Raw genomic sequence first — 27,193 nt, forward strand, 5'->3', positions numbered from 1 at the left:
TAAGTAATTACGGTATTGAAATTTCGGGATTAAATTGTTAAAATCTTAACTATTCGTTACCTTAAAAAAATCCACGATAATAAACACAAAACCCAGAATTTGCTATGTGCCATTTGCTACTGCTGCACCTGAACATCTATAAATTTATCTATCTGTACATCCAACCCTTCCACATTTCCAGCATCTGACTTAATAAAACAGAAAGAACAAGCAAAGCAGCAGAGGCATAAAAGACCTTTTCCAAGGTTAAGAGCACTTATATTAAAAAGAACTGTTTCAACAAAATACAGCCTTTCGGATTTTTCTTCTCATCACAATTCAATTACTATGCTGAAACACTTACCTTTATGTCTGTCTATTTTACTGCTGTTTGCTATAAAAGACATCTCCTCTGGCCAGCTCATGTCTTTGTTTCGAACTAGAAAGAGATATGGTATAAGGATTTTTTTAGATTTGTTTGTAACTTACTCCTGAGAGCTTATACAGCTGAAGAGGTTTAATTAAAATTTTCTAATATTTGAGATGAGAAATTAGCTTATTTTTAGTTATTGTTTTTCCTAATTTTCATTTCAATGTTTCCTAACATTATTGGAAATCATTCTAATACTGGCATCATTCCAACCATGCCAGTAACATCGTTAAAAAAGCAGCCTGGAGATTTCTTTCCTGTTGGGTAACAATTTTTTTCAGAACTTATTCTAATACTTAATAAGGAGGTCCCAGATTTGAACAAATCTATTCACTTTGTGAGTGATCATTACTATTTTTTGTTGTTACGAACCAACAAAAGATTCAAGTGTCTTTCAAAACAGGGACAAATTACATGTGTTTCAAGATAAAGTGGGTCAAAAAAAAAAAAGTAAGCTTTCCTAAATTATCTGTACCACTGCGTTCCCACAGGATCCCTCTGTAAATCTCTATCTTGCACTGACACAAGCCATACAGCACACTGGCTTAAGGAACCTGGCTGAAGAGAGGAAAAGGGAGTTATTTTTCACCAGGTCGCCTCTCACAGCGAGTTCCTCAGATGGGTGCCAAGTAGTTGTCCACGGGTAAAGGCAAATGGCATAATAAATAGAGGCAGGGTGGACTGCAGCTTTCAGTGGCAGTGCTGACTTAATGCTGGTTTGGTTATTGAACTACGGCCTCGGGGTTCTGTTTCACCTGACAGAGCAAGGTCCCAGTCCTTCTCCCCTCCCTCTACAAATTCCCATTTCTCCTCTTGCATCTAGCGATTAATGCAGCTACACAATGAACTGCAGCAGCCACTCTGCCAACTTTAAATTGATTAAATACGAGCTGAGCCAAGTGGCAAAAAATATGAGTCCATCTAGCACGCCAACCTGAGGTGTAATAGTAAACCGCCCTAAGTGAAACTTGTATAGAAACAAGGCGAGACCCAGATCTTGCTTCTGTGACGTAAGGACAGCAGTAGAGTGGATTAAGGATGTACACTTCTGTTTCTCACATTAAAAAAAAATCAGCCAGAAAGGTCAAACTAATTGAAAACTCAACCAATCCATGCACCCTGATACCTCTGACAAGGGCTGATGGTATTTGTGACTGATGGCACTGCCTAGCGAAGCAGCACATGGCAGGAGGGGGAGACACAATAGACAAACTGAAACAACAACGGTTGAGATTGTTCATGATGCCTTTTTGTTGTGACAAGAGTCAGTCAAGCAGTCAAGTCCAAAGGTGTTAGGTTTTCTCCAGATGTGAAAATAACGGCAGCTTGTAATGAAAATCTTAGAAATGAACCTGACATGGACTGAAACATGCAGTTTTCTTCGCCTTTTGCTTTGTGAATAAAAGTGTCTTCATGCAAATATCATAATCTGAACTCGTGTAAAGTTAGTGAAAAGAAAAATGAGATCATGAAAAAGGCTCAGATGCTGCACACCACTTTCGTTAAATCTTTGGCATTTTAGTTATTACTGTAGGGGCAGTGGATTATTTTAAGCTTTAGTATTTCTTCTTGTATTTCTTTCAATACATACAGATAAAGAGACAGACAACTATTTACACATACTCTTCCTTCTCAAAACATTTCCAAAAATAACATATTTGGGCAGAAGGCCCATATATTTGTGTAGTTTGGGCAATTACAGAAATGGGCACTACATACAATTTATTAACCATATCTATACCTACAGAAAAATATTCATTTTTAGTATGTAAACCAGTGATAGGCCTTTTTTATACCTTCTATTACTAAATGCTGCTCATCTTGGATTTTAAGATACTCCAGTCTGTGATCTTCATCATCCAACAAAGTAAGATAGTTCTGCAGGAGAAAAAATACTCCATATAGTTATTAATTCTAGATTTAAAATCCTCTGAGGATACTTTAATCTTGAAGCAATGAAATTAAAACAGTGTTAACTTCACAAAAAAATGAGAGCACCAGTTTCCTACCTATGTTAATTCAATATAGTAGTTCACTGATCTCCAGAAGCATGTAGTTAATTGTTTTAATTTTATGTGGCATTTCTTTAGAATGAGAGAATTACATGCACTTGATGATTCGGAGGGATACATTCTGCTTGTTCATTGTGATTTCTTAACATACACGTTTGAAAAAGATCCTGGTTGGTTGTTGGCTTCTGTGCCAACAGAAGCCTAGAGCATCATGTGTGTCGAAGAAAGGATGTATTTTTATTTCCATTTAAAAGTTTCTATGAAACTTCCTATGAAGTCTTTTAATAGGTCAACCAATTGCTAATTTTTAAATACGTCACAGGATAATTAAATGTTTCTCAGGCTACTAGAAAAACAAGAGATAATTTTTCTGGATCATTAACTCCAAAATCTAAATTTCACTGCTTGGAGTGCATGCAAAACCTCTAGAAAACAAGGGGCAAGAATTTTCCTGCCTGCACAGTTAAACTGCAAAGGAAAGTTAAGTCTACTGGTTTTTATTTTCCCTGTGCACGTGTAGTTAATAGTTTCTAGAAAATAATAAGATACACAATATTCAATAGCTGATTACAAAAAAAAAAAAAAAAAAAAAAAAAAGACAGACCTTACCTCACTATTGTACAACCAGAGGCGCATATCTTCTTCTTTTATACGTAGCCTCTGGGAGAGATATTCATGAATCTCTTTAATTGTTTGCATTCGACTAAAGCAGCCGGTGTAGGCCAACACTCTTTTTAAAGGAGCATTCGGTGAAGGTACGTTCCCTGCGTTCACAATCGTAAGAAAAGGGCAAAAGATAATGTACACAGCAACAGGCCAACTGAAATCAGATCAGTAACAACTTAGACACTACATACTATAAGTACTTTTTGTGGGAAAAGTAGCACACAGTTCTACTGCTTCTATGGATAAAATGAGTTAGACTGAAAGCTAGCTGTTACTAACCCTTTGGGACAACAAACCAGCTATCACAAAGTAGATAAATTTATCTCCCTTCTAACCAAAAGCTATTAGAAAATTGCTCCCCTAAGATTCTCATAGGAAATAAATAATTTAAAAGAGGTTTTAAAAGACTGGGATTAATCTTTTTTTTTTCCTCTTAAAAAGAATCAGAAACAACAGTAATTTTCAAAATAAAGGACTTGAAAATTTCATGAGAATTTTCTTTCTGAGAGAACATTGTAAGTAAAAGAAAAAAAAAGTCAAAACCAAAAAAAATCAGTCTGACTATACTATGAAGTAGCATGACTTTGCTTCAGCTCTTCTATGGAGATGAATGCTATTCTGTGAAGATGAAATCAGCAGTTTCACAGCAGTAATATTCTTAATAACAAAATTCCTATAAACGTATTCTGTGAAGATGCCTAGGATTTTCAACAGAGTTCCTCAACAATCTCACGTTTGCAACACAAATTAATTCCATCAGTTGAGATGGTTGCTCTTTTCTATAATATCTTTGGCACAAGAGGTGAGGCCAACTTTACACGCTTTATTTTTTGAGTTTCTTCAATTTAAACTTAGGAAGTTCCCCACTTCTCACTGAGACAGGTCTGTAACACATTCATGAAAAACTTTTATTATGCAACCAAACCCAACTGGGCAACTGCATTACTTAAGCAACCAGAGAAGTGACATTGTTCTACTTTCACTGTCAAAATAAAATAAATAGGATCATATGAAAAGATGCAGCATTACATGCAATTTAACAAGAGAGAAAAATCATACTGTAATCATCTTGTAAGTCAGCAAAGCATCAGTCTTGTTTCAGTATACCAAGCAAAGTTGGTTTTTTTTTTTTAAAAACCAAAAAGCATTTTCTGAGATTAGGGATCAGAGGATTAGTTGTAAGATTACAGCAAGAAAGCATCTTCGAAAACTCAATAAGATTAATAACTGATTGGACAAATAAATTAGTGCAGAGCAAAATAATTCCAAATCAAGATCAAATTTAGCACATCAGATGATTCTCTTTATTTGAATTTGAGCATTTTAGGATGTCCAAACAAAGCAGTTTCCATTTTATTAGGTCAAGTAGGAAAAATAAATTTGGGTAGCAGGCAGTTTCTGTAGCGGAACTTGATCAAGCAGGCAGCTGCTATCATTAAATTTTAGATTCTACCAAAGCAGTGAAGAATTGAGCATCTGCATGAGATTTTTAAACACAGGCTAACACTAGCAAGGCTAAAGGATTTAATTTTCAGTAGTCAGGTGAGCCCATTTCTGGACAGATGTTACTGTGGATGCATATATCTGTGTGTATCCAAACACACATGCACGTGAACATCAGGTATTGCTTCAAACCTGTTGTGCAAGGCAAGTGTGCAACTGTGCACACAAACTGGTAACAGAAAACGAATCCTGCAACACACTTCAGCTGAAATGTGAAGCTCCATCTAAAGATTATTCTTATAGCCCATTACTTGTACAATCTTTCGGTGAGCGTTACCACCACAATCATGGCCATTATGGCACAATTTAGCTGGATATTTACACTTGCTACTGAATTGTCTTTCTAAATTGCAGCAATAATAGTCTTCATATGCCATTAATGCAATCGCTTTCTCAAGAGTATTAAATCATTTGGGGCATTAGAGCCCAGTTGCCCAACTCGGATGCAGCTGGCTTGAACAATGATTTCATTTGTTACACCCCTGTACTATCAGACACACACCCCCACCCCAACACACAAATTCATCTATTCTATGGCTGCAAAATCAGCTACCAACAGGATTCAGCACATGTGCCCTTCTTGGCCATTTAGTTTATGCAGTGCTCAGTTCTCACTTTCAACTCACCGATCTATTTGCCGTAACTATGCGACTTAACTGACTTCCCCGAAAATGCCCCCTCACGCCTCTTCCTTTTAAGAGAAGATATGAGGAAAGCCTTTAAATCTTTACCAAATGCTGATTGTGCCTTACAGTTGATTAGCTGGTGTACAAGCACAGTGGCAGCAAGCTTCTAGAGCTGTGGGTCTTGCTTTCTTAGAAACTGCACACTTGTATTCTTGCTGCATTCTTAAGTTACCTCTAGGTAAATGCTGAGGAAACATTCTCAGGCTCATCATACCCATATTCACCCAGATGTTTGACTGCTGTGTTCGAGTGGCAGGCTGCTGTCTCAGGAAGAGCAGATAGCGAGGAAATAACTCGAGTTCAGGCACATTTGTTTTGCTGTTTTTGATCACCTAGTAAAGATGTTTAAAACGCATTTTAGAGACCGCTGTTTGAAACGGGTGGGAAATCCCAATAGGAACAGGAAGTCATGATTAAAGCAGATGGTTAAAAAAAAAATAAACTGTGTTTTACTAGGAGACGAGAAATCTTCTGAACTTCTTACAGGGTCTTAGGCAAATATCCACAGAAACAACAATTTCCTGATTTCTAAGCACTTTCTGAAGCCTATTAGTTGCAGACTGTCAAAAGGAAACACCTTATTTAGTGGAGCATAGCTTCCTGTACAACACAGCATTTTTATAATTCCTGAAACGTTGTGAATCTACAATCAACCTCATTAATTCTAGTCAGTATGTACTTCAATATGTAAGTTTCACAACCGTTGAAAAAACTCACACATGCTGAGTAAGACATTTGTTCTGACCTTTTTGAACTACAGGACTGAATTAAAACCTTCATATTGTAAGAACAGGCTGAAGCCTGCTTCTGTCGTGTGTTGTTACGTTGATAGAAAAAGCTGAAAGTACCCCAGAACATGACTTGCAGCTTTTTCAGTCACCATTTCTAAAGATTTTGCTATCTAGATCTGCCTAAACATTGACATACATAAATGGCAGGACTGTTCACTATTTTTGTGACCATGTGAAGCAGAAGAAAACACTTAAGCTTAAATTGTGAGAAGCAATAGAATGTACTGAAGTGCCGCGGTATTAAACTTCAGTTACAACAATAGTGATGACATTTTCTGGAAAAAAACAACATAACAGTCCCTACTGCAGGGTGGGAGACCAGGACTGTGAGTGCCTGTATACACAGTTGCAAGTAATCAAATAGTCTTCAAGAATTCAAGTGTCAAATCTGAACTCGAAGTGTCAAAATATTCCTTAATTATGGACTGAAAAGCTACAGTTTATACATAAATTATTTATACTTTTTTTTTTCCCCAGACAGGATACCCAAACTAATTCTCTCATTCTGAACAGAAGTCTCTTTTCTAATGACCCTATCGCAAAAACCTCAAGCACGTTAGTTTGTGTATGAAGAGATCTGGCCTCTTCTGGATCATAAAAAGGTATTTGTTTCCATGGAGAATGTGTGGGAGGAGGGTAACAGAAGCCAGTGAGTTTTTCACTGTAAAATAATTGTCAGTACTACAGCTAACAGACCAAATCGTCAAAAAAAAAAAAAAAAAAAATCATACAGCTAATTCTCTCCCATTTCTGACACTGAGTCTTTGTGACACCAACCACCTAAACTCTGCTGCTACCACCAAAAAAAAAAAAAAAAAAAATCCCCTCATTGACTTTTCTCAAGTGTAGCTCCTGTAAGAGATTACCTGACAGAGAATAAACCAACCACTATAAGGAATAAATATACTCAACAGAAACTGAAGAAGCTTTCCAATGTTAAGAGTGAACTGACCAAATGACATCAAAGTTTGAGTCTAATATCAGGCTATTTTTTAATAAATTCATTATTTCTAATTCAAGGCATGCCAGATTTAGCCCCAAATGTTTATGGCCTGTTAATTGTTTTCCAGTATTACACACAGAGAAACAGAGAGATCTCAATAAATAGCAAGTAAATGATATGATTCAAAGGCTATTGCTATATAATTACTGCTTCTCTTTCAGAAATGTTGCTGTTTAACTGCAACCAAAAAAAAAAAATCTCACTGGGAAAACAGACTAAATTTTTAGTCTACTTAAGTCAATTCCATTTAATATATAGCACTTTCACATTTGAAAATTACATTCTGCAATACATTCTGCATTGTGCCCCAAATTAATTTTTAATTGAAGAGACTACAGCTTTAATGCAGGAAATACTAGTGTTAGTTACAAAAAGTCAATTTCAGTTCAAGTTTTTCCTCTTTTTTTTTTTTTAACAAATACAAATACCTTATCTTTGATAGGCTCTTGCTAATTAGCTCATTTTATTACAAGGCTTTAAGTGACTACAGGCAATTAAATAATTGTTGACATAAAAATGCAGTATTACCTATCTGTGAATACATTTTTATTATACAATAGAAATACTTATGTTAATTGTTTTGTAAAACTATTTCACAATTCGTGAGATACACTGGCTTTCCCGCTTGTAGTTGAATCCAAGAAATGTGAAAATTAAGTACATATGAATTATTTGCTGACATAGGAGTATTTCCTAAGTTTGGAGGAGTGTTACTGATTTTGTGCTGAAGAATGAGAATGACCATCACTTGCCTCACCAGTAAGATTTTTAATTACCCATTAGAAAAAATAAAGGCAATTATCATAATACTAAAAGAAGAATGACACAAAGGAACTCTTTATTTTTAATATATGATCTGCTCAAAATAACAAATGGTATTCACATGGCCAGGATACAGAATACTTGCAACAAAAATAAAAACTGAAGAACTGAAGCAAGGGGGGGCCTGACTGGATGAGTGTATCGGGTGAGATTCCTGGTGTTTGCTTTTAGCACTGAACACAGCTGGCCAGAATGATGCTGACACAGCCTTAGACAGTAGATGCCAACTCAGTTTTAGCATCTACTTCTCGTGGAATTGCTTATGATAAATGCTGTATTGAAAAAACCTTTGATTAGAAGCTGAACAGCACCACTAGTCCGTGCAGTACTCAAAAGCTGATACACTCACAGCAAATTCTTTTGAGGAATACCTACTCCTGCAGCTGGCAGCTACAGCTCAGAAGAGTTTCTGAGCAACCATTTTGACAAGGAATAGTCTTTGCCTGTTTTCTTCACCGGGATCACCTATTGTTAGCTGCTTTTTCAACCTTCTCCCAACCTTGCACATGGTGTTTTCTATGACACTGAGCTTGAAGGACAGCAATTGTTACCTTTCCCCCCACCTTCATCAAATAGTAAGAGAGAAGAAATGCGTTTTCAAAGCTGCAGGTGCCCCAGTTCTAATATTATTGGTTTTGCAGACCAGTTTAAAATTTATCTTAGCTTTTAAAGATGAGTGTTTTGATGACAAGCCTTCTAAACTGATCTCAAGTTTACTTGCGGCTGCTTTAGTAATCATGGTCAGTTGAGCAGCGCTTCTGTCCTGTTGCAGTATCTCCTGGGGATTGTGCTGCAAATCTCCTGGCAAATATCCACAACTTTCTAGGCATGTCCCTTTCTGAGACGGCTTTTTCAAGGCTTTTCCTTTAGACTATCCATTTTGGATGAAGTGGGAGATGACCATAAATGATTACCGTGTACAATGGGCAGAAGTTGGGACACATCAGGTTGTTTACATTATCTCGGTGCTTATGGCAAACAAAAAGTGCCAATAATCACAACTTACCGGCCTGGGCAAGGACAGATTTGCTCCATACCAATGGTAAAGTGCTCTCCAAACTGGTTCTGGCACCATTATGTAGTCCTTTCCTTCAATCAGTTGTGGAGATCGCTTTAATCTTCCACCTTCCATTGTTAATGATGCAGCCTTTAAATAAAAAGGGATTTTGTTAAATCTCAAGTGGAATAAATAATATACAGCTCCAATGATTTCAGTTCATAAACACAGGACAGTTTTTAATTGTTAAAAAACTTTTAGGTAGCAATTAATAACTGCTTTTCACACTGAAAGATGGTACTTAAAGCTAACACTACTTAATGCTCAAGTTTCACTATTTAACATTTCTCTAAAAGTCAGTCCAGCAGACAATTTGTAATATGTTTCTCTTGTGTCACCTTCTCCGACAACTTCAGACATGCATAGAGAAACCTGATCTACGCTCATCAGTGATGGTGCTGGTCTGTGTTTTACATTTTGTTTGCATGAATAATGGAAAAAACTGTCAGCTTTCTTTTACTGTTTAACTATTTTCTGGTTTTATGCAACAGCAATGAACTCTTCTATTTAGAACGAAAACACAGAAGTGTTTAATTATTAAACTATTCTACATTTAAAGGTAAAAGTTGTGTTTTCATAAATGCCTTTTCCATTTGTAAGTTTTAAAGAACATTTTGAATGCTTCGCACAAAACACTCAGTAGTAGCCTTAGAAGTAGAACATAGCTTAATTTAGAATTAATCCACTAGCTGAAAAAAACAACATATAAAAAAGCTGTGATAAAAATACACTAAAAGATACTTTCTTTATATTCACATGATTCAGACACATTTACCTTCACTGGTTCTTGTGTTACTAGGGGCTGGTTATCAATCGCTCCTGGTTTCTGAGGATTAAGCTGTAGCAAAGTATTCCCGTTGGTTCCAAGGAAACACTGGTTATTATTGTCCGAAGTATTATGCTGCCTAGCAAAACATACATCAGTCCCTGGTGTGCCAGGGTACAGAGTATCTGTAACAGAATACAAGGGGGAAAAAAAAAAAAAAAAAAGTTTCTGGTCATGACTCCATAAACCATGAATGAATGAGTTCCTGTATCCTTTGTTTTTTAAAAAAGGTTGTTGAAGGTTGCTATCCTTCATACTTCAGTAAAACATGCAACTCTTCCAAACTACAGTGACAAATACACTATTACTCTCAGAAAAAGGGAAAGAAGTGAATGTAAGAGATCCAGACAACAAAGCAGATACTTAGAAATATACTGGTTTGAAAACAGCCTAACTGGGTTTGCATAAGCAAATGAGTTTGGCATTTGCTTGTTGCCTGGATGTTTGACTATCAAACTCCTGAAAATTTTATATACAAAACTGAATGTATGTGCAATAATGCCTTATTTTTATTTTTTCTCTTTGAAAACGCCAATGTTTTTATTCTTACAGAACCTCCTTTGGTTATGCAGAACACAATCTAAATTTCAGGCTAAAAAGAAGAAAGAACCTTTAAACTAAAACTTGTCTCACTTCCTCTATAACCCCCAACCTGTACCCTAAAAACGATCAACAGTCATTTATCTACTTTAAATTGAAGTTACAGTTTTAAGATACAGATTTTTAAATACCAGATGCAACATTCAGATGTCGTGTAAGAAAAAAACAAACCCACATCTCAAATTTTCACAAGAACTGACTGAAAATCATCACTAAAAATCTCTTCTTTCACAAAGATGGCTCCTAGAATCTGCATAAACTCCTTTAGATCACATGCCCTGTAAAACTAAGTATGCTATTCCTAATTTTTTTTCAGCTTCTTTCCTTTTTGTAGTATCTGAGGTCATCTCATTGCAAAACATATTGCAGTATCAACTAGGTATGAGCTAGAAACAACTTAATGTGAAGAGGGGAAAAAAATCCACACAGAAAACAAATGATAGGACAAAAACTATCTTGAAAACAATTCTGGAAACTAATCATAGCATAAAAGATGAATTGCTGTTTAATCAAGACTCCTTCTTGTTTATTCACCACAGACTAAAAAATTCTAGTAATTCACCAGCGTCCACACGTAGGCCACTTCTGCACTCTCAACTGTGTTATCTTTTTGCCTGGAGGAATCCATGCAGTATGTAGTTTTCTCAAAACCTGTTCGACATTAAACCTCCAAGGAAATAAGATGTTATGCTTACTGCTGCTAGTAGTCTCTGAGGCTTCTGATGCAGTAGAAATATTATCTGAAAACTTTTCTTCTGTTGCACTGAAGTAATTAAGACCTCCCATTTTGTCTTCTCCCTGTTCTGAAGTATTGGCTGCAGCAGCTACGAGTGAATTCTTACCTCCACTCAAGACAGATGAAGGTTCTATCACAACAGGGTTTGCATCCTAAAATTGGTAGGCAAGTAAAAAAGTCAATTATAAGCCAATCAGAGATGTTTAGCATCAGCCAAACCAATCATCAAATTTCACAGCTGTATGACCACTTTTGCATATCACAACGAGCTTCATCGGGAAATATTTTCTACATCTACTGACAAAAAATCTGCAGAAACAAACAGCCAAAATTGTTAAACCAATCAAATGGACTCTTCTGCACACTGTAAAAACTGTGAAATACCAGGATTATTTTCTCTACCTAGATATATAAAAAGACAACCATTTAGACAGCTATAATTATAAATATTTGAAGATTTGTCCGTGTTGAATTTCATATGGTTAAATGAGAACAACAAGCAGAAGAACAAAAAAATTCTTTCCTCAAACCTGCAGCATTTTATCCTTCCCTGACTTTGTTTTGAAACAAAGTTCCTTTGTTTCCTTTGAAGAAAGAACATTCCAAAGCCAATCTGACTCACACTTGGGCAAGATAAAGGTGCAAAAAAAAAAAAAAAAAAAAAATCTGCATCCCCCTGAAAAGCGTATCTTGCCTGCCTGGTACAGGCAAGATGTAAGAAGAATCCTACCCAATTTACAGCACCAGTCACAACAATAAATGGCAATAAATGAGAAAACAAAAAAAAAAAAAGGGAATTAACTGAGCCTTAGGAGAAGAAAAAAGAAAACCCATGCAGTGAACATCACAGTAACACACTGGAAAAAAAGGGGTGTTGCCTGTTTTATGTTGTCCCCTATTTATCCCATCACTAAACACAGTGTCTTGTCAAATAACAAATCTGTACAGTAAAGCTAAAAGTACAAAAATAAGACTAAAATACATGTTGGAATTACAGTAATCATTTATAGAGTTTCACTGAAAATCTGAGTGTTCTCTCTGCTCGAGAGGCAGAGTGACTAAGAGCATTGTGCTACTATGCGAAGGATTAGGTATGAAATCATGTGCACATCTACTACAACAAGGATCAAATTACCTAGTATTTCAGGCATTGAAGCCTTCCTTTGTCCAATTCATTGTGCACAAAGAATAACTAATGACATGGTTAATTAATGCATGGTTTGCAGTTTTATGCAAATTTTTAGTTATTTATATTTATAAACCAACTCAAATACTTATATGATTACTCATCACTATATAAAACTCTTTCGAGAAATAGTTTATTTCACCTGTGTAACGTGCAAAGAATATCCCCATCTCAAATTTAATTTTATTAAATATGCTTTGTTTTGTAAAATTCATAGTGATGTTTTAACTGGAATAGTTTAGTTGAACAGTATTAAAGAGCACCCTGTAACTATAAGGTTTTAGTAGGACTCCTTTGATTACCATGAGGTACTGAACCATGTTTCATCATTGCCTATAAATCAAATTATACCAATTCCCTCATTTATCTGCCCAGAAAATGCACAGTATTTGTGGCCCAAGCAAAGTCGAAACCAAAGCAGGTAGCTTTATTATCAAATGGATCAGAAGACTTAAGGGAAGTACTATTGTGAAAGGATGTTTTTATTCAAAAAAATATTTTGACATGCAGGAATGATGAAAGAAAGTACAGAAAGAGATGGCAGTTTAATTAAATTATAGTGAAAAGCTCACCATGTGACGATGATTCAGCAAAACAATTATTTTCCACTAAGAGACAGGAGATGCTTAATTTCAAGCATTATTGGTTGAGCAGTCAATTGCTCCACACTCTTTTTTCATCAGCCATTCAGAATTACAAAGCAATCACTTGTTGAGTACACGTTGTTATTATTATACTTACGTATTTGACATATTCTTTCCACTGGTGCCACCATGGCATTGCAATAAGAAACCAGTTGTGCCCTGGCTGAAGGCCATACCTGCTTTCTCTTTCTAACCAGCCTCTGCACATAAAGAATGAACAACATGAAGTACTAGTTGAAACAGGAAAATTACAGTCCTTCTGAAGATATTAAAAGGTGATTCTGAAACCCATTTAAGACTCGGAACAAAGCACACACCTAATGATCTGTCCCTCCTCTTCTGGAGTGGCAGGTCGTAGCCCCAAAACTATATGACACACCTGGAAAAAGAAAAGTAATTCTTGTCAAGAATTTTATCATTATGAAACAAGCGTTAGGGAAACGAAAGAAAAGAACAACTCTAATGGGACTTTTCAGAAAATGCTTTTAAATTATGTAGCAAGATTACCTAAAATTGAACAAATCACTCACTAAAGAAGTCTTTTGAGCTGTGAGTACGAGATTCACAAACTGTTCCCGCTGTTAAGACAAAGCTACCAAGAATGTCAAATGCCCCAAGACAAATTAAGGTGAACAGAAAATGAATTTTCAGTATTTTCAGATCTGAAGCACACACTACGAAAGATCAGAGTAACTGTCACAGGTGGGACATACAAAAAGTTATGAAGTCTGGATGTACTGGAGAGAGGGAATGAGGAACTGGGAGAATGAAGGCTGTTGGAAGAGGATAAGCTAAAGGTTAAAGAAAAAAAAAAACGGAAAGGGAAAAAATGAGGAGTCGGGGTTATCTAAGGGACTGAAAGGAAAACAAGCACATGAAGAGACTGAGGGAGAAGTTTAAAGCAGTCCAACCAACCAGTCACCACTGGAAACACACTCAAAATCGTAGGACATCATCTGAGCGACTGATGCTATTTGCTGCTTTTTTTGTTGTTGTTTTTGAAACAAGCACAGATGAAAAAGGCACCATCCCCTAGATGGCTGCCCGGTTTGGGTGGGGTTTTATTCTGATGGCCAATATTTTACTCCTCTCTGGGCTGTGGTGGGGTCTGGCTGGTTTCTCCCAGCAGCTCCCCAGCCCCAGGGCCTGTGGCCGGAGCGAGAGCGGAGGGGAGCAGACTCTGCACGGGTTTTTTGTTTCCCAGTGCAGGGAGGAGGGTCAGCTGTCTCCTTTCCAAGATGGTTTTCAAATTGGTTGCTACTCATAACATGATTTATCGTCTTTTCCTTATGTCTCTTTTGAGGCTATCAATTTGCATCTCAGCTGGAGATTTCTAATGACTGGTGAGATATCTTATTTAAATTTATATTACAGTGTGAGAGACCATTTCACATTCTGAATAAAACAAAGGCCATTAGCTGCTGGGAAGCAACAGATTTTCCAGCACACACAACACAGCTGGCTCTGATGTCTCTTTCTAAACTCATGTAATACTGTGCTAGTATCAGATTCTTCATATGAACTAACCCCGCCGCAAACAAACCAATTTGTTGACAAGCTTCCCAAGGCGCTCCACTCAGACTACTTAGCTTTTCTGCCTGCAGATGAGACACACAAGCTCATGACAGTTCAAATGCTCAGACAAATTAATGGCAGACTCTGTCCTGTGCGAGCATGCTGTTGAGCCTGAAGCATGAGATGAGGGTGTGTCACGATGAAGTTATCAACGGGAATAAAACTAAAAAACTAAAATGAAAACGTAGCAGCTCTGTCAGGACAAAAAAATATTTTGAGTCCTCCAACAAGCAATGTGTAAAAATGGTGATGCGTACAAATGGATTAAATGTTCATTCATTCTACCTCAATATTGCACCAGATATTTTGTTAGTTGGTCAATATTAAATTATGACAGGATACTTGATGCCAGACAGTCCAGAAGTAAAGACAGGCCTTCTTGAAAAGGTTGCAATGTAAGCAAAACCTGATGCAATTAGAGATAAAAAAAAAATTTGTAGAACTTTCTGATTTTATTCTTTTCAGCTGTAGTGTAGCTGATGGCCTCAGAATACTCTCACTCAGTCATCCTGGAGTCCTTGAAAAAGCATAGTTCAAAATACAATTTATAAAGCAGTCTAGGATCAGAAACAGAGAGAAGCTGTAGTATGCTACTAAGGTAGCCTCTCACAACAATTTTTTTTTTTAAATAAAACCACACAGCTTCTCTCTGATGAAATTTTTTTCTGCTACAACCTGACCCTGTAACTGATGAAGCTTCACTGGTAAGATGAGAAGGGAGCCCACTGGTTCTCCCTGGCCCTCCCCAGAAGAGCCAAGACTGTCATACGGGGCTGGAGGTGAATACTAAATTAGGGCAAATCTTCAAGGCTCCATTAGGATTATTATTATTTAAATTCAAAGTATTAACCTCTACAGAAAATGGGTATGGAACAAACTGCAGTGAATAAAAATACTCTTAGAGGGTTATTTTCTGCACAAAGTGAACTAATGCTAAAATATGACTGGTTTAAGGATTTATAAAAATCCAATTCAAGCTCAATTAAAAACAAATTCAGTACACTCTTAATCCTCAGCTTCTGCAACAGAATAGTGATATGATACCACAGCTCTCGAGGACTGCTTCATTAAGAAAGCAGTGAAAGGTTCCTTAGACAGCTTTAACAAAATGTGAAGGGAAAGTGGTTGTAAAGAGTTAGCAATACTTTTTCTCATTTCCTGCGCCACCCTCTTGGCAAAGATTTGCAAGAACACCTGTTTAAGAACACAGCCTTTTTCTAATTGAAAATATAACTGCCGATACACTTGAAATTTCATTTCGTAAACAGTACATTACCTTCACTTTAACAAATTATGCTTTAGGCATCTCCATACACTGAAAAGAATAATAATCAAGAAGGGAATCATTCCATCAAGGTACTGCCCAACTGCAAAACCACATAACTTATTGCAACAGGCAAAACTGTAAGCATGTTGGCCCAACACTGACGTTGCACTTCGTGGACACAGAAAAAGCTCGTAAGTTAATTACCATAATGTTCCAGTTTAAATTTCCTCTAAACATACCTGAAAAAGTAGATTTAAAAATTCATTGGCAAGTGCACTCTTCACACTCCATATCTGGTAGTCCTCCAGGGTGAGGTGTCCAAGCTTAAAGGGAGGAAAAGGAAAGGGGAAGGAAAACCCATCAAACCATTAACCTATTTTTTATTAAAATGATCATTACATGTGTCATACAAGACATGACAAAGCCAGTGATTTGATAAAAATCAGCAACTACCACTCTGATAATAAAGTTTGATCCAGTAAAAGAAGAAAAATCCAGTTTTAGCATAACATATGAAACCCAGAGAACCAAAAAGAGTACAGAGGCCGAACACGTAAGCTTTTCTCCTGCCCTCCATCATTCAGGTTTAGCACTCATGCCCAACTGCAGTAGTGGTACTTTCTCAAACCACGAAACCAGCAGAAGCAGTACATGACTACTCAGGGCAATCACTTTGTAGGAAATAAAACAAGACAAAGACAATCTAAGACTTTGATCATCCAAATAAGTTCTGCACATGTAGATAACTTGCATCCATTCAGAACCCCACCATCCTCCTCTGTGGGTTGAGAAAAACTATTTTAGATCATCAAGTCTTTATGATCTTACCTTACAACACAAGTCCTATTAATTCTTAATCACTTGCAAAGTTACAGTAGCGTAACACTGACCAATGTCAGAGGACCTTCTGATTTTCAACAATTCAGTGACAAGAACAATTTTTTGTATTTGTATTTTAATATAATTCACAGCCGTTTTTACAGCAGTAGCAGTTACTCTGCCTCTTCTTACAAACCATTTTCTCCAAAGTTCACACAGGTCAAAGCTAACAAAAAGGTGAAGTAATTTATGTAATTACTGCATCATCAGCTCTTTCCAGCACTACATTCAAATGAATCTTCTTTTTTGCCTCGTTGTGGAAATGAGACTGCTATATGCTTGCTTGTAAACTACCCTTTTTAAAAAAGCAAAGAATAAAACCCTCAAAGGATGAAAGAAAGAGCTCACTGAAGCTGTATTCTCTACTGCTTTGCTAATGAAAGAATTATAATAAAATATTTGCCCGCCACTTTGTTGAAGTACAAGCAGGCAAGACAACTATTCAAACAAGTAATTAAGCATTTCTAGACACTCTTTATAGTTTTTTCTTAAATTATTTATAGTTTCCAGACACTCTTCTTAATTAGTGAAGCAAAGGATGAAATAACGGAAACAACGTCCCCTATATTGTTTGCAGATGACAGCACCTATCTTGAAAAAGCAAGAACATAATTCAAGATTTACAGCTAACTATAAAGCACAATATAAACTAAGACTCCTTGCTGTGTGTCACGACAGTCAGGACAGATGCCTCCATAGTTTTATGCATACTTAGCTCTGAAACAATATCGTCGCATATAGTTCACTGGTTGTATATAATATTATTGCCAAGTAGTTTGATAATGATAATGCATAAGTCACTACGGAATTAATACAGTTCTGTTCCAGCACAGGAGGATAATGTGTCTTTACGCAGCACAAAATATATTCATGCACTACTCCTTTTTTCACAAGATCATTTTTACCATGAAACAAAAGAACAGTTTCTCCAGAGCAAGTCAGGCATCAGATTTAAAACTGCTATTAATTATGCACAGCAAAGCCTTGCAAACAGTATATGCTTCCAATTAATTTCATCTGGTTATGTATTTTTGGTTTAGTTTCATATATAAAAATGGCTTATGAAATTCAAATATGTTCTTTCTCTCACATAACAATGTGGAAAATTTTAATGGAAAACCGACATTTCTTGAAAGAGATTATTTTATTGACACATCTCTGCTTTAAAGGAAACACAAGATTTTATTTACTTTCTTATAAATAAACCGAAGATACCAGGGTATAAAAATTCCTACCTTTGTGGTATCATGCATATTCAAGATATCTTCTACAATTTCAGACAAACCCATGTCCAATTCCTTAACAAACAAAAGGATTAGAAAACAAGAGTGAAATTCTCACAACACTCTGGATCCGTGCGTTCAGAATGAAAATATAACTGTAAGAAATGTTGATGATGCTTCTATGTAATTCCAGCTGAGTGCTTCCAGACAGTTGTACTTTTGTACTTAAGGTTTCTTTATCTCAAACAGCATGAATTATAGTCAAATCATTCTGCTCTGGTTAATGGCCAAAGTTATGTAAGGTAAGTTACATCCAGTTATCAATACTCCTACTAAGGTAGTTCAAGGAAGCCTGTATTGCACTGAAACCATGCTCAAACATTCACATTCCTACTTTTGAAGGATGACTGTATGAAACAGACACAAATGAATAAAAAAACCCAAATATAACTTACAGATATTTTATCAGTACGGTTATCTTTCCAGACCTCTAAAAGTGCAACCACCATTTCTTTAAGTTCAGTGCGAGACAACACACCATCCCGGTCAATGTCAAAAACCTTGAAGCAAACTGAGAAAAACAAAAAATTACTTTTCTATGTCAGAACTACACAACGTTTGGGTGTTTCGTTTTTTTTTTTTTTCTTTTTTCTTGCAGAATGTAAGTCTGCAGAGTCACAAGAACATGATTTAGTGCTGACAGTTTTGATGAGGCAGGATGCATGTGTTGTAGTGAGGAAATGGAGCAGCTGTGTTTCATAAACTGAAATCTAGATTCCTGCAATTCTGTGCCGTGTTTTCCGATGCGACATAGCAGGGAGCATATGTGCATCCAGAAATTTCCAGTGAATGATAGCTTTTACATTGCAGCAATATGGCTTTGGAGAAGTATGGAACAAAGGTTATTTCAAAACACAAGAACCTTGCAGGGAGACAGCTGAAAGCTGGACAATAAACAAAGCAGAACACGCTATTTACCACAAGTCAATCAAAGAGGACATTCGTTTTATATTATATATAATGAATAGGTGTTTGCACTTTCTATATTGAGATACACACACTTCTGCATCATAATGCACGACAACACAAAATAACTTCTGAAATGTTTTGGGTGGTTTGTTTGTTTTTTTTTTTTTTTTTTTCGCCAAACAGGTTGACAATTTATATGAAGCTATGGAAAAGTTATAGAAAATACACAATTAGGTTTAATCATCCTTTGTAAAAGGAAGCCTTGATATCTAAAATTCCTTTAATTTTTACACTTCTGATGTCTGTCATCTCTCAGACATACACTTGTTTGGTGGAAAAATTTTTAAAAAGATGGAAACAACTCAACTTCATTGCTCAAACTGAAAAGCTTCTCTAAAATTAATGATTAACATTTCTCATACTTACACTTCTGTCTTTCTGCCAAGGGTCCCCTGCAACATGCTGAGAGCCCACAGGAAATTTCTTTAAAATCTATGTGATTGTCTCGGTTTTCATCAAAAGCATTAAACAAACCTGCAAATCACAAAAGCATCTCCTGTTACAGCATCTGGCTGGAGGAGCTGACAATCTTACTGAGCATTTACATCAAGGGTTAATGGTTAACATTTTCAAGAAGTACAAACACGATGATAACTAAATCTTACGAAGTGTAATAAAGATAATTGATGACTTCAAGACCATTTTAAAGGTGAATTAGATCACTCGGGTATGGCTAGACAACTCTGGGGATGGGGAAGGAATCAAGAATTCTGAACAGCAGCCTTATTCTCACACCTTTCTTGTAATGCCTGATTTATAGAGGGTACATCTGAGCCAGGATGGTCAGGACAAGCACTTTCACAAAAGCCAAAGGAAAAAATAGTAAAGGTACTCAGATGCCAAATGTTTTGGCTTTTCCGAAGTGCCTGATAGAAACTCCCTTGAAAATCACTGAATACCATTGTAAATTTGGCCCTAAGGGAGTTAGGAACTTTAGTTACCAGCCTTCAAAGGATTTAAGACTTCTATTCATTCAGTGCATATAACTTTTTTTTAATCCCATGATTAATTTTTTTTTTTTTAGTGGCGGCTCAGTTGCACTACTCACAGAGGACACACAGAATGACCAAAACCCATTCAAGTTTCCCCACAGCAGCTGTATAAATTTATAGCACTAAGTAGATAAAGGTCGTTATTTAATATCCCTATTGAACTGAACATAAGTTCTGGTGTTTTAACAGCTTGCACTCACTGCAGAAGAATGTCCCATCTTCTTACTGCTGCCACTTGTCAGTAAAGCTGGTCATTTGGTGATAAAAAATTGTCACTTTAGGACTGCAGACAAAAACTAGCACGTAAGTAGGATGTTATTTACTGTCCTTATGTTGTGCGGTAAATGGCAATTAGACAATTGCAACCTCCAGTTATTACCAGAGTGGCTTCGACTTGAAAGACCAGCTTGGTTATTAACATGTCTGCACTGCGCCATGCAAACCTCCTGACCAAGCCTTCTGAACAAAATCTTCCTTAACTTACACTAGTAGGGAAGACTCTTTCATTGCCTGCATGATACAACTTCTGACTTGCATGCTGAATTGTCCTTTAATAGATAAAACTCATGTTTGTCAGTTAATCATCTTACCTCATTCAGGGGCAGTGGTGTACCTTGCCATCACAGAATCTTAAGGAACCCAATCAAAAATTTTAAGCAATACAGGGCAAATTATATATAAAGTTTAATATATTTCCTGACAACTAACAAAAATGCGCCACACAGAAGCATCATGTCCTTCATCATTCCAGAATTCCCAACAAATAGAGATTTCTCAAGCATCTTTTCTCATTCTCAACCATTCAGACCTCAGTGGAATGAACCTCTGTAATTTAAGTTTAAAATACATTTTCCAATAGGCCCACTTTTAAAGCCATAAAATTTGCACATCAACAGATTATCAGGCACTGAACACCACAGCACATCATTTCCTTGCACGTTTGATCCAAGTTCCATACCTTCACTCAGAGATGGATGAATAGGAGGGGAAACTAAGGGGGAAAATGTTTCTAAATCAAAACGTCCAGTTCTTGATTGAGCTTTTAGCAGCCAATATCGTTTTTCAAGATCGATGATGTCAGATTCTTCCACTGTACAATCAACAAAAATAAAATAGAATTTTGATAATATCTATACCATGTTAGAATTCAGTATCAAATAAAAATGTAGCATTATGTCACAAAAAGAAGTTATAATCATTTTTTTATGCCTGACTCTTTCATATAAAAAATAAACATATGAGCAGTAGAGAAATAAAGGTATGGTTTTTACCTTCTGTATCTACAGAATCATCTCATCTATTCACCATCTAGGAGTTCAACATCAACAACACATCATCACAAGTGTTTAGAAACACAAAAAATAACTTTTCCCACTCCTAAAGGCTCCAACAGTTTCTTCATTTTCACGTATTTCTTCTTCATGAACTGAACAGGTAGATTACATGTACAATATCTTATTTTCCCAAAGTATCCGATATTTAAATCCCCTAAAAGGACACGCAGTAACATTTCAAAACCAATCCCAGAATTCTCATGGAAAAAGAAAAAAAAAAAAAAGAAGAGTACTTGGCTAATCTTGGAAAATTCCTATTTGAAATTTTTAGCCTTCTTATACAGTAATATGGATAAATCTTAACGTGACATTTAAACGTTGTATGTCAGCGTTAATTTTTCCAAATATAAAAAAGTTTGTTTCACTTTATTATTTATACAGTAGATGTACTTAGAAACCCAGTAAACATTGGGGAGTGATTATACAAACCTAGAAGACACTTTATACAGAGGAACTCACAAGGTAATTTAAAGAAGGAGAAAAAACCAAAACCCTAAAACCTACAGTGAGTAAAATATAAAAGTATAAAAATAGCCAGAGGAACAACTTGTGTTTTCTTTCAAAACATTATATACAAATGCTGGTCTCCTTACATCTTATCCTTGAAATTAAAAATATATAAAAATATAAAGTTTCTGCTCAACAATATTTTTAGCCTTTTTACATATGCAAGTGTGTCACAACACTGCTTTAGGTCAGTGCAAATTAATTGGTTCTCAGATAGATATGTAATGACAAAGCTGTCTATATTAAGAACCACTATGTGTGATCCCATTCCCAGATGGTTCTGAGTCTTTAAATCCACGCCAGCTTTCTAATAGGTTTAACTTGAGCTATTTGGCCTGGTTTAGCCTACAGAAACAATAATAATCCTGTAAGGCTTAAGAACAGAAACGATTCCAAAAAAGTTACATGTCAAACTGAAATGCTTTCCATTTCTTTTCCTATTTCTGTCATTAGGCGTAGCGATTTAATCAGAATAGTAACTTAAGTAACCTACAATAAGCATGAACTAGTTGTAACTACCCAGCAGGCACATCGTATAAGGCATCAAAAACTACACAGCACCCTTCCCTCATCAGCAGAACGCTTGGGAAAATTTTAACAAAAGAATAATATCTGAAGTAGAGTTGGAGGAGTGGAAGGGGTTGGCATCTTCCTGTAAAACACTTCAGACAGCTGAACTAGAAAAGTAACACCAGTGAAGACAGGTCCTCCTTTTCCTCTGTACATTCAACACATCACAGACAGACCATATACGAGCACGCATTGCTCCCACACGAGAGCTGCAGTTGTGGGGTCACGTTAGGCTAACAGAGCTTCAGGCTGAGCAGAGGAAGCTCACCTTCCCCCTTAACCCCCTGCACGTGCTGCAGCATCCTCCCGTCCATCACCATCACTACTGTGCACTTACACAGTAAGTAACAAAACCGATCCAAAAATCAAAACTAAACCGATTTCCTTTCTCCTCTTCCCCTCCTTCCTAGATGGATCGATTCCCTTATCTGGCTTACCATCTCCTGGCTCCTGGATGTGTTGCAACCATAGAATGGGTTGGCTTAGGAGTGACCTTAAAGATCATCCAGTCCCACCCCCCTGCCCCGGGCAGGGACACCTTTCCCTAGCCCAGGTTGCCCAAAGCCCCATCCAACCTGGTCTTAAATGTTTCCAGGGATGGAGCATCTACAGCCTCTCTGGGCAACCTGTTCCCGGGTTTCACCACCCCCATCAGAAAAAATATTTTCCTTACATCTAGGCTGAATCTATCCTCTTCTAGTTTAAAACCATTACCTCTTGGTCCTACTGCTACAGACCCTACTAAAAAGTCTGTCCCTGATACATAAGGCAACAGTAATTTAAATATATAAAGGACTGTTATTCTTCAAGAAATCAAGAAAGAGGAATAGAGTAGTTATTTCTTTGCAGATCAGCATGTAGGAATATCATAGGTGCTTAGGACTGCCACAGACGTACGCAGCTGCACGATCCTAACAGTCAAGTGATGTAGAACTGCACCTGGTATGTTCCAAAAAATACAGGGATTTCTTGATGATTTAATGACATAAAAATACACTTTCTCCTCAATCTTGTTGCCTCTACAGGTATCAGGGTGCTACAGTACTGATAAAGAACTCACAAGATAGGACATTAGGACTAGAGTACCAGTATTCTGCAGGAAAGACAAGAAAAAGTATACTCATGGAGTGCCAAGAACAGAAATAAACAAGAAGTAAAACAACAAATGAAAGGTAAAAGCCACTTTACGGACAAAACTTTAAGTACACAAAGAAAAAAATCACAGTACTATTGTACTACCTAAACAAGTGCACATAAAGGGCAAGTTTGTCCTGTCATTTAGAAGAATTGCACATACACATTATTGCTCTAATTAGCAAATACAAAAGCATTATGCTAAGTGTCTTGAGCATGAGCATGTAAATCACTTTGTTTCCTTTTAATCTACCTTTGTTACAAGGAGGAGTAACAAATGTGCTAGTCACACATCACTCTTGAAATGATGCAACACGGAGAATATTCAAAAAACATAAGGAAGCTCACATTGTCTTTACTGAAGAGTTAATCTGCACAAACTTGCTTTCACTGGCAGGTGCATTATTTACCTTTAGTAATTAAGAACTGAAAGACTGCTTTATTTTCCCAGAGAACCCTTCTCAACTATAGAAGCTAGCTGTACTCCATTTTCTCAATTGTACTTCACAATATTGCTTTATTATTTTAATCTCAGAAAATAAAGGTTATCTCTGCATTTCTGTCGAGCAGTGGTTCGACTGACGGATTAGATTTACACAACTTAGGTAAAATACAAGTAAAAACGTGACAAAAGTATATTTTTCCTTCATAGTAGCAATGAATTGTAGCCCACTGCAATAGTTTTACTTACATAAAATACAGAAAAACGTATTGGATTACAGCACACATAGAAGTTTAACTCTGCAGTTGAAAAGCCAGCTGTTACATAATTTGATTTCTCCAAAGCGATTTTTTTTTTTGCACATAAACTTGTAAATCAGTCTCAGGATATGTAGTACACCATCTATTCCTCCATAAACATAAACTAAAAGAAATCTCTTGCAATTTAAGATATATGCCTATAATCATGTTTGTTATTGAAGTTTAAATGAAGCAGATAAAAGCAGACTGCACTTATTATCCAAACATACTAATGTGTATGAAAAAAGCGCCATATTCTAAAGAGGTTTTATATACATAAAGGATTTTAACTTGCCATTTTTCTTCCTAATGCCTGTTCATATCACATCAGGAAGTGTGAGCTGGGCTTTCATTCAATATTTTAAAATAATCAAATTCATGATTATTTTAAAATAATGTATCATGTATATAATATAGTCCAAAAATCAGAACAGACTGAGTTTCTAAGCCAAGTTAAGTATTCATTTTTGTCAATTAAAAGCATGATACCATTATTTATCACATGGAATTATTAGGCACCTGTGAAATCTAACCATACACTACCAGTTTATTACCATATGCTATTTTACGTCTCCCTCATCATTTGTCTTTCGGGTCTGTAAAATTATGAATAGTGTTTCTTACTTCGATACTCTAAGATAGACAAGTATAAACAGAGGAATGATAATGTCAAGTACACCTCAAGCTACAGCTTACAGTTTACAGGTAAACATTTTCAGCAAAAATACGCATCTGAGAAACTGTAAAATCTACTAAAAACGAGTACTAAAAGCAGCTGTCACACTGTGATTGACAGTCAGGTTGCATGATAGTGATAAACACTAAAAAAAAAGCATCCTTCATTTGCATGCCATTTCCATGAAATGTATGCTGCTCTTAAATATTACATAGGTAGCAAGCCACGAATAATCCCCCGTCTTAGAAAAAAATTTTAAAACATGTTTTCATTTCAGGCACTGTTTATTACAATTCTTTACATGACCAGAATTAATGAAATATTTCAACTTATTTTAAAACTTTAATTTTTACCCACCTATTGGTACAATCCTCACTGGTTCACAGCAGTAGAAGCATACCATATTCCCAACATTTTAATGGAAATTTGGGTTGGTTTACTGTTTACCATGATATCCTCCACACAAAACCCAGTCCCCAGTCGCAGAGAGAGCTCTTCATCGCGCGAGGGCTGAGTCAGAACCAGAGACCAAAACGACTGAACACCAAACAGTATTTCTGACTAAACACGCTTGTTTGTTGCTTTCAAATTAATACACAGAAGACTCTGGGACCTGGGCACAGAGAGCTGCTCTGCAAGACATAAAATAGCCTGGGAACTAAGAGGATAACAAAGTGGCAAGATGCAGATTAAGTGACACTGAGGCTTTTTCTTATTGGCCTAGTCTGCTGTAATACTTTCTTTTTTTTTTTTTCCTAATTGAAAAACAGACACACAGAGAAGGGAATATCATAACTCAAACCAAGATCCTTGTGTGTGTCAGACACGGCTCTCCAGGTGTTGATCTAGCAGAATATAGTATATTACTGCCTTAAGATGGGAACCCATTCAGAAGTATTCAACATCACAGTTCCTCTCAAAGCACAAACGTTCACACACTTGGAAGAAAATAGCACAGAATTAAATACGCTCTTAAAGGCACCTTTAATAAACCCAAAATCTTCAGAATTGTCTTCTAGTGGCCTTCCACACATCAGTAAGAGATGGTGTTTCAAGAGTGGGTACCACAGCTGAAGTGGACAAGGTACAGAACATGTATTTAACATCCTTCTAATGTGAGTAGAGTTAAGCGGTCACTTCATTTCACTTTGCTTTTACAGACGCATCTTCATCTCACCATAAAGCCCTACAGGTTTATAAATCCACCTCTGACAGAAGAGGTTATTTCCAAAACATTCAGTTCCAATTTTATACTGTTTCAAAAAACTCACTCTTCCATTTCAACCACGCTCTCCAGTTATCCAGGGCTTCTCTCATTTATTATGTTAAATTAGCGATAACCGTATTTTCTGAAATATAATTATTATACTGATTACACACTGTCTTGCTGCATCTCAGTACATAAGAGCTGTCAGAAAAAGCAGGAGCATTTTGATGAATTTTTCTGACGACAGAAGAGTCTCGTCAATTCAGAAGGGGATTAAGGTGCTATTTAACAAGAACTCAGTGACACAAGAACCAGACAACAAAAGAAATACAAATTAGATGGCCTGTCAGTTTGAAACCAGTAACCCCTCTGATAAATTGGAGTATTCTCCCCATGGAAAAGGGCTGAAAACCCAAGTATAAGCCCATCACATGACAATGAGACAAGCCAAAATGACTGTTATTAAAAAGGAACCACCACCTATGCTGCAGCAGAAGCATTATTTCCAGTCAACCGAAGGAAACCGATGAGGTCTCACCTGGGCCAGCATAACAGTAGTGTATCACCCAAGTCTGAGGTGGAACAGTGGGTGGAGCACCTGGTCTGAAATGACCTAAACTGGGCTTATTTTACTTTGACAAAAAGGTCAAAAAGAAATATTAAGAGTCCCCTGCATTTATGCTGAATGGTAAAAAGGAAGGAGAGCAGAGACTGTTGAAGCAAGGACATAATTAACAGAAAATTGAGACATAAACTGCCCACAAATACATGTAGAGGATGTACTGGAATAATTTTCCCCAATTGGATTAAAAAAAAAAACCAAAAAACAATAAGCCTCAGTATCTTATGAAAGGATTGATACAGTGACACCCAGGGTCTGCTCTTGGTGGCTGAGAACTGTTGTGTTATGGAATCACTGCATTTGGACTTAGACTACCAGAGAAGATTAGGTGTTTAATTTGTAATTGTTAAGGATGTATAATGATTTGGGGGAATATTCCCCTACAGAGAATTTTAGTGCTAGCAGTGATGATTTCTTAAAAACATTTAAAAAAAAAAAATAAAATAAATCAAAAGGTACCTGATCACAATACAAAACTGAGGAAATCCAAACTACT

At 36.5% G+C, this 27,193-nt stretch overlaps 1 protein-coding gene across 6 annotated transcripts in view; it reads right to left on the reverse strand.

Moving 5' to 3' along the window:
• The window catches only part of USP32 (ubiquitin specific peptidase 32), an 80,659-nt gene that overhangs the window by 14,046 nt on the left and 39,420 nt on the right, over positions 1–27,193 (reverse strand). For 2 of the 6 annotated variants that reach the window (XM_074922668.1, XM_074922670.1), the window contains exons 6-19: positions 20,865–20,996; positions 19,281–19,388; positions 18,341–18,456; positions 17,898–17,960; positions 16,023–16,106; positions 13,259–13,320; positions 13,039–13,141; positions 11,071–11,263; positions 9,725–9,900; positions 8,899–9,039; positions 5,449–5,608; positions 3,031–3,185; positions 2,206–2,287; positions 344–418 (exon numbers count right to left, since the gene is read on the reverse strand). In XM_074922668.1, the coding sequence (XP_074778769.1) occupies positions 344–418; positions 2,206–2,287; positions 3,031–3,185; positions 5,449–5,608; positions 8,899–9,039; positions 9,725–9,900; positions 11,071–11,263; positions 13,039–13,141; positions 13,259–13,320; positions 16,023–16,106; positions 17,898–17,960; positions 18,341–18,456; positions 19,281–19,388; positions 20,865–20,996 (1,650 nt within the window). Of the gene's footprint in view, positions 1–343; positions 419–2,205; positions 2,288–3,030; positions 3,186–5,448; positions 5,609–8,898; positions 9,040–9,724; positions 9,901–11,070; positions 11,264–13,038; positions 13,142–13,258; positions 13,321–16,022; positions 16,107–17,897; positions 17,961–18,340; positions 18,457–19,280; positions 19,389–20,864; positions 20,997–25,225; positions 25,490–27,193 lie in introns of those variants that run through there. The other 4 variants (XM_074922669.1, XM_074922671.1, XM_074922674.1 and 1 more) reach the window with 3 other exon arrangements.

The sequence above is a fragment of the Athene noctua genome, chromosome 19 (assembly GCF_965140245.1).
Source record: "Athene noctua chromosome 19, bAthNoc1.hap1.1, whole genome shotgun sequence".
NCBI lineage: Eukaryota > Metazoa > Chordata > Aves > Strigiformes > Strigidae > Athene > Athene noctua.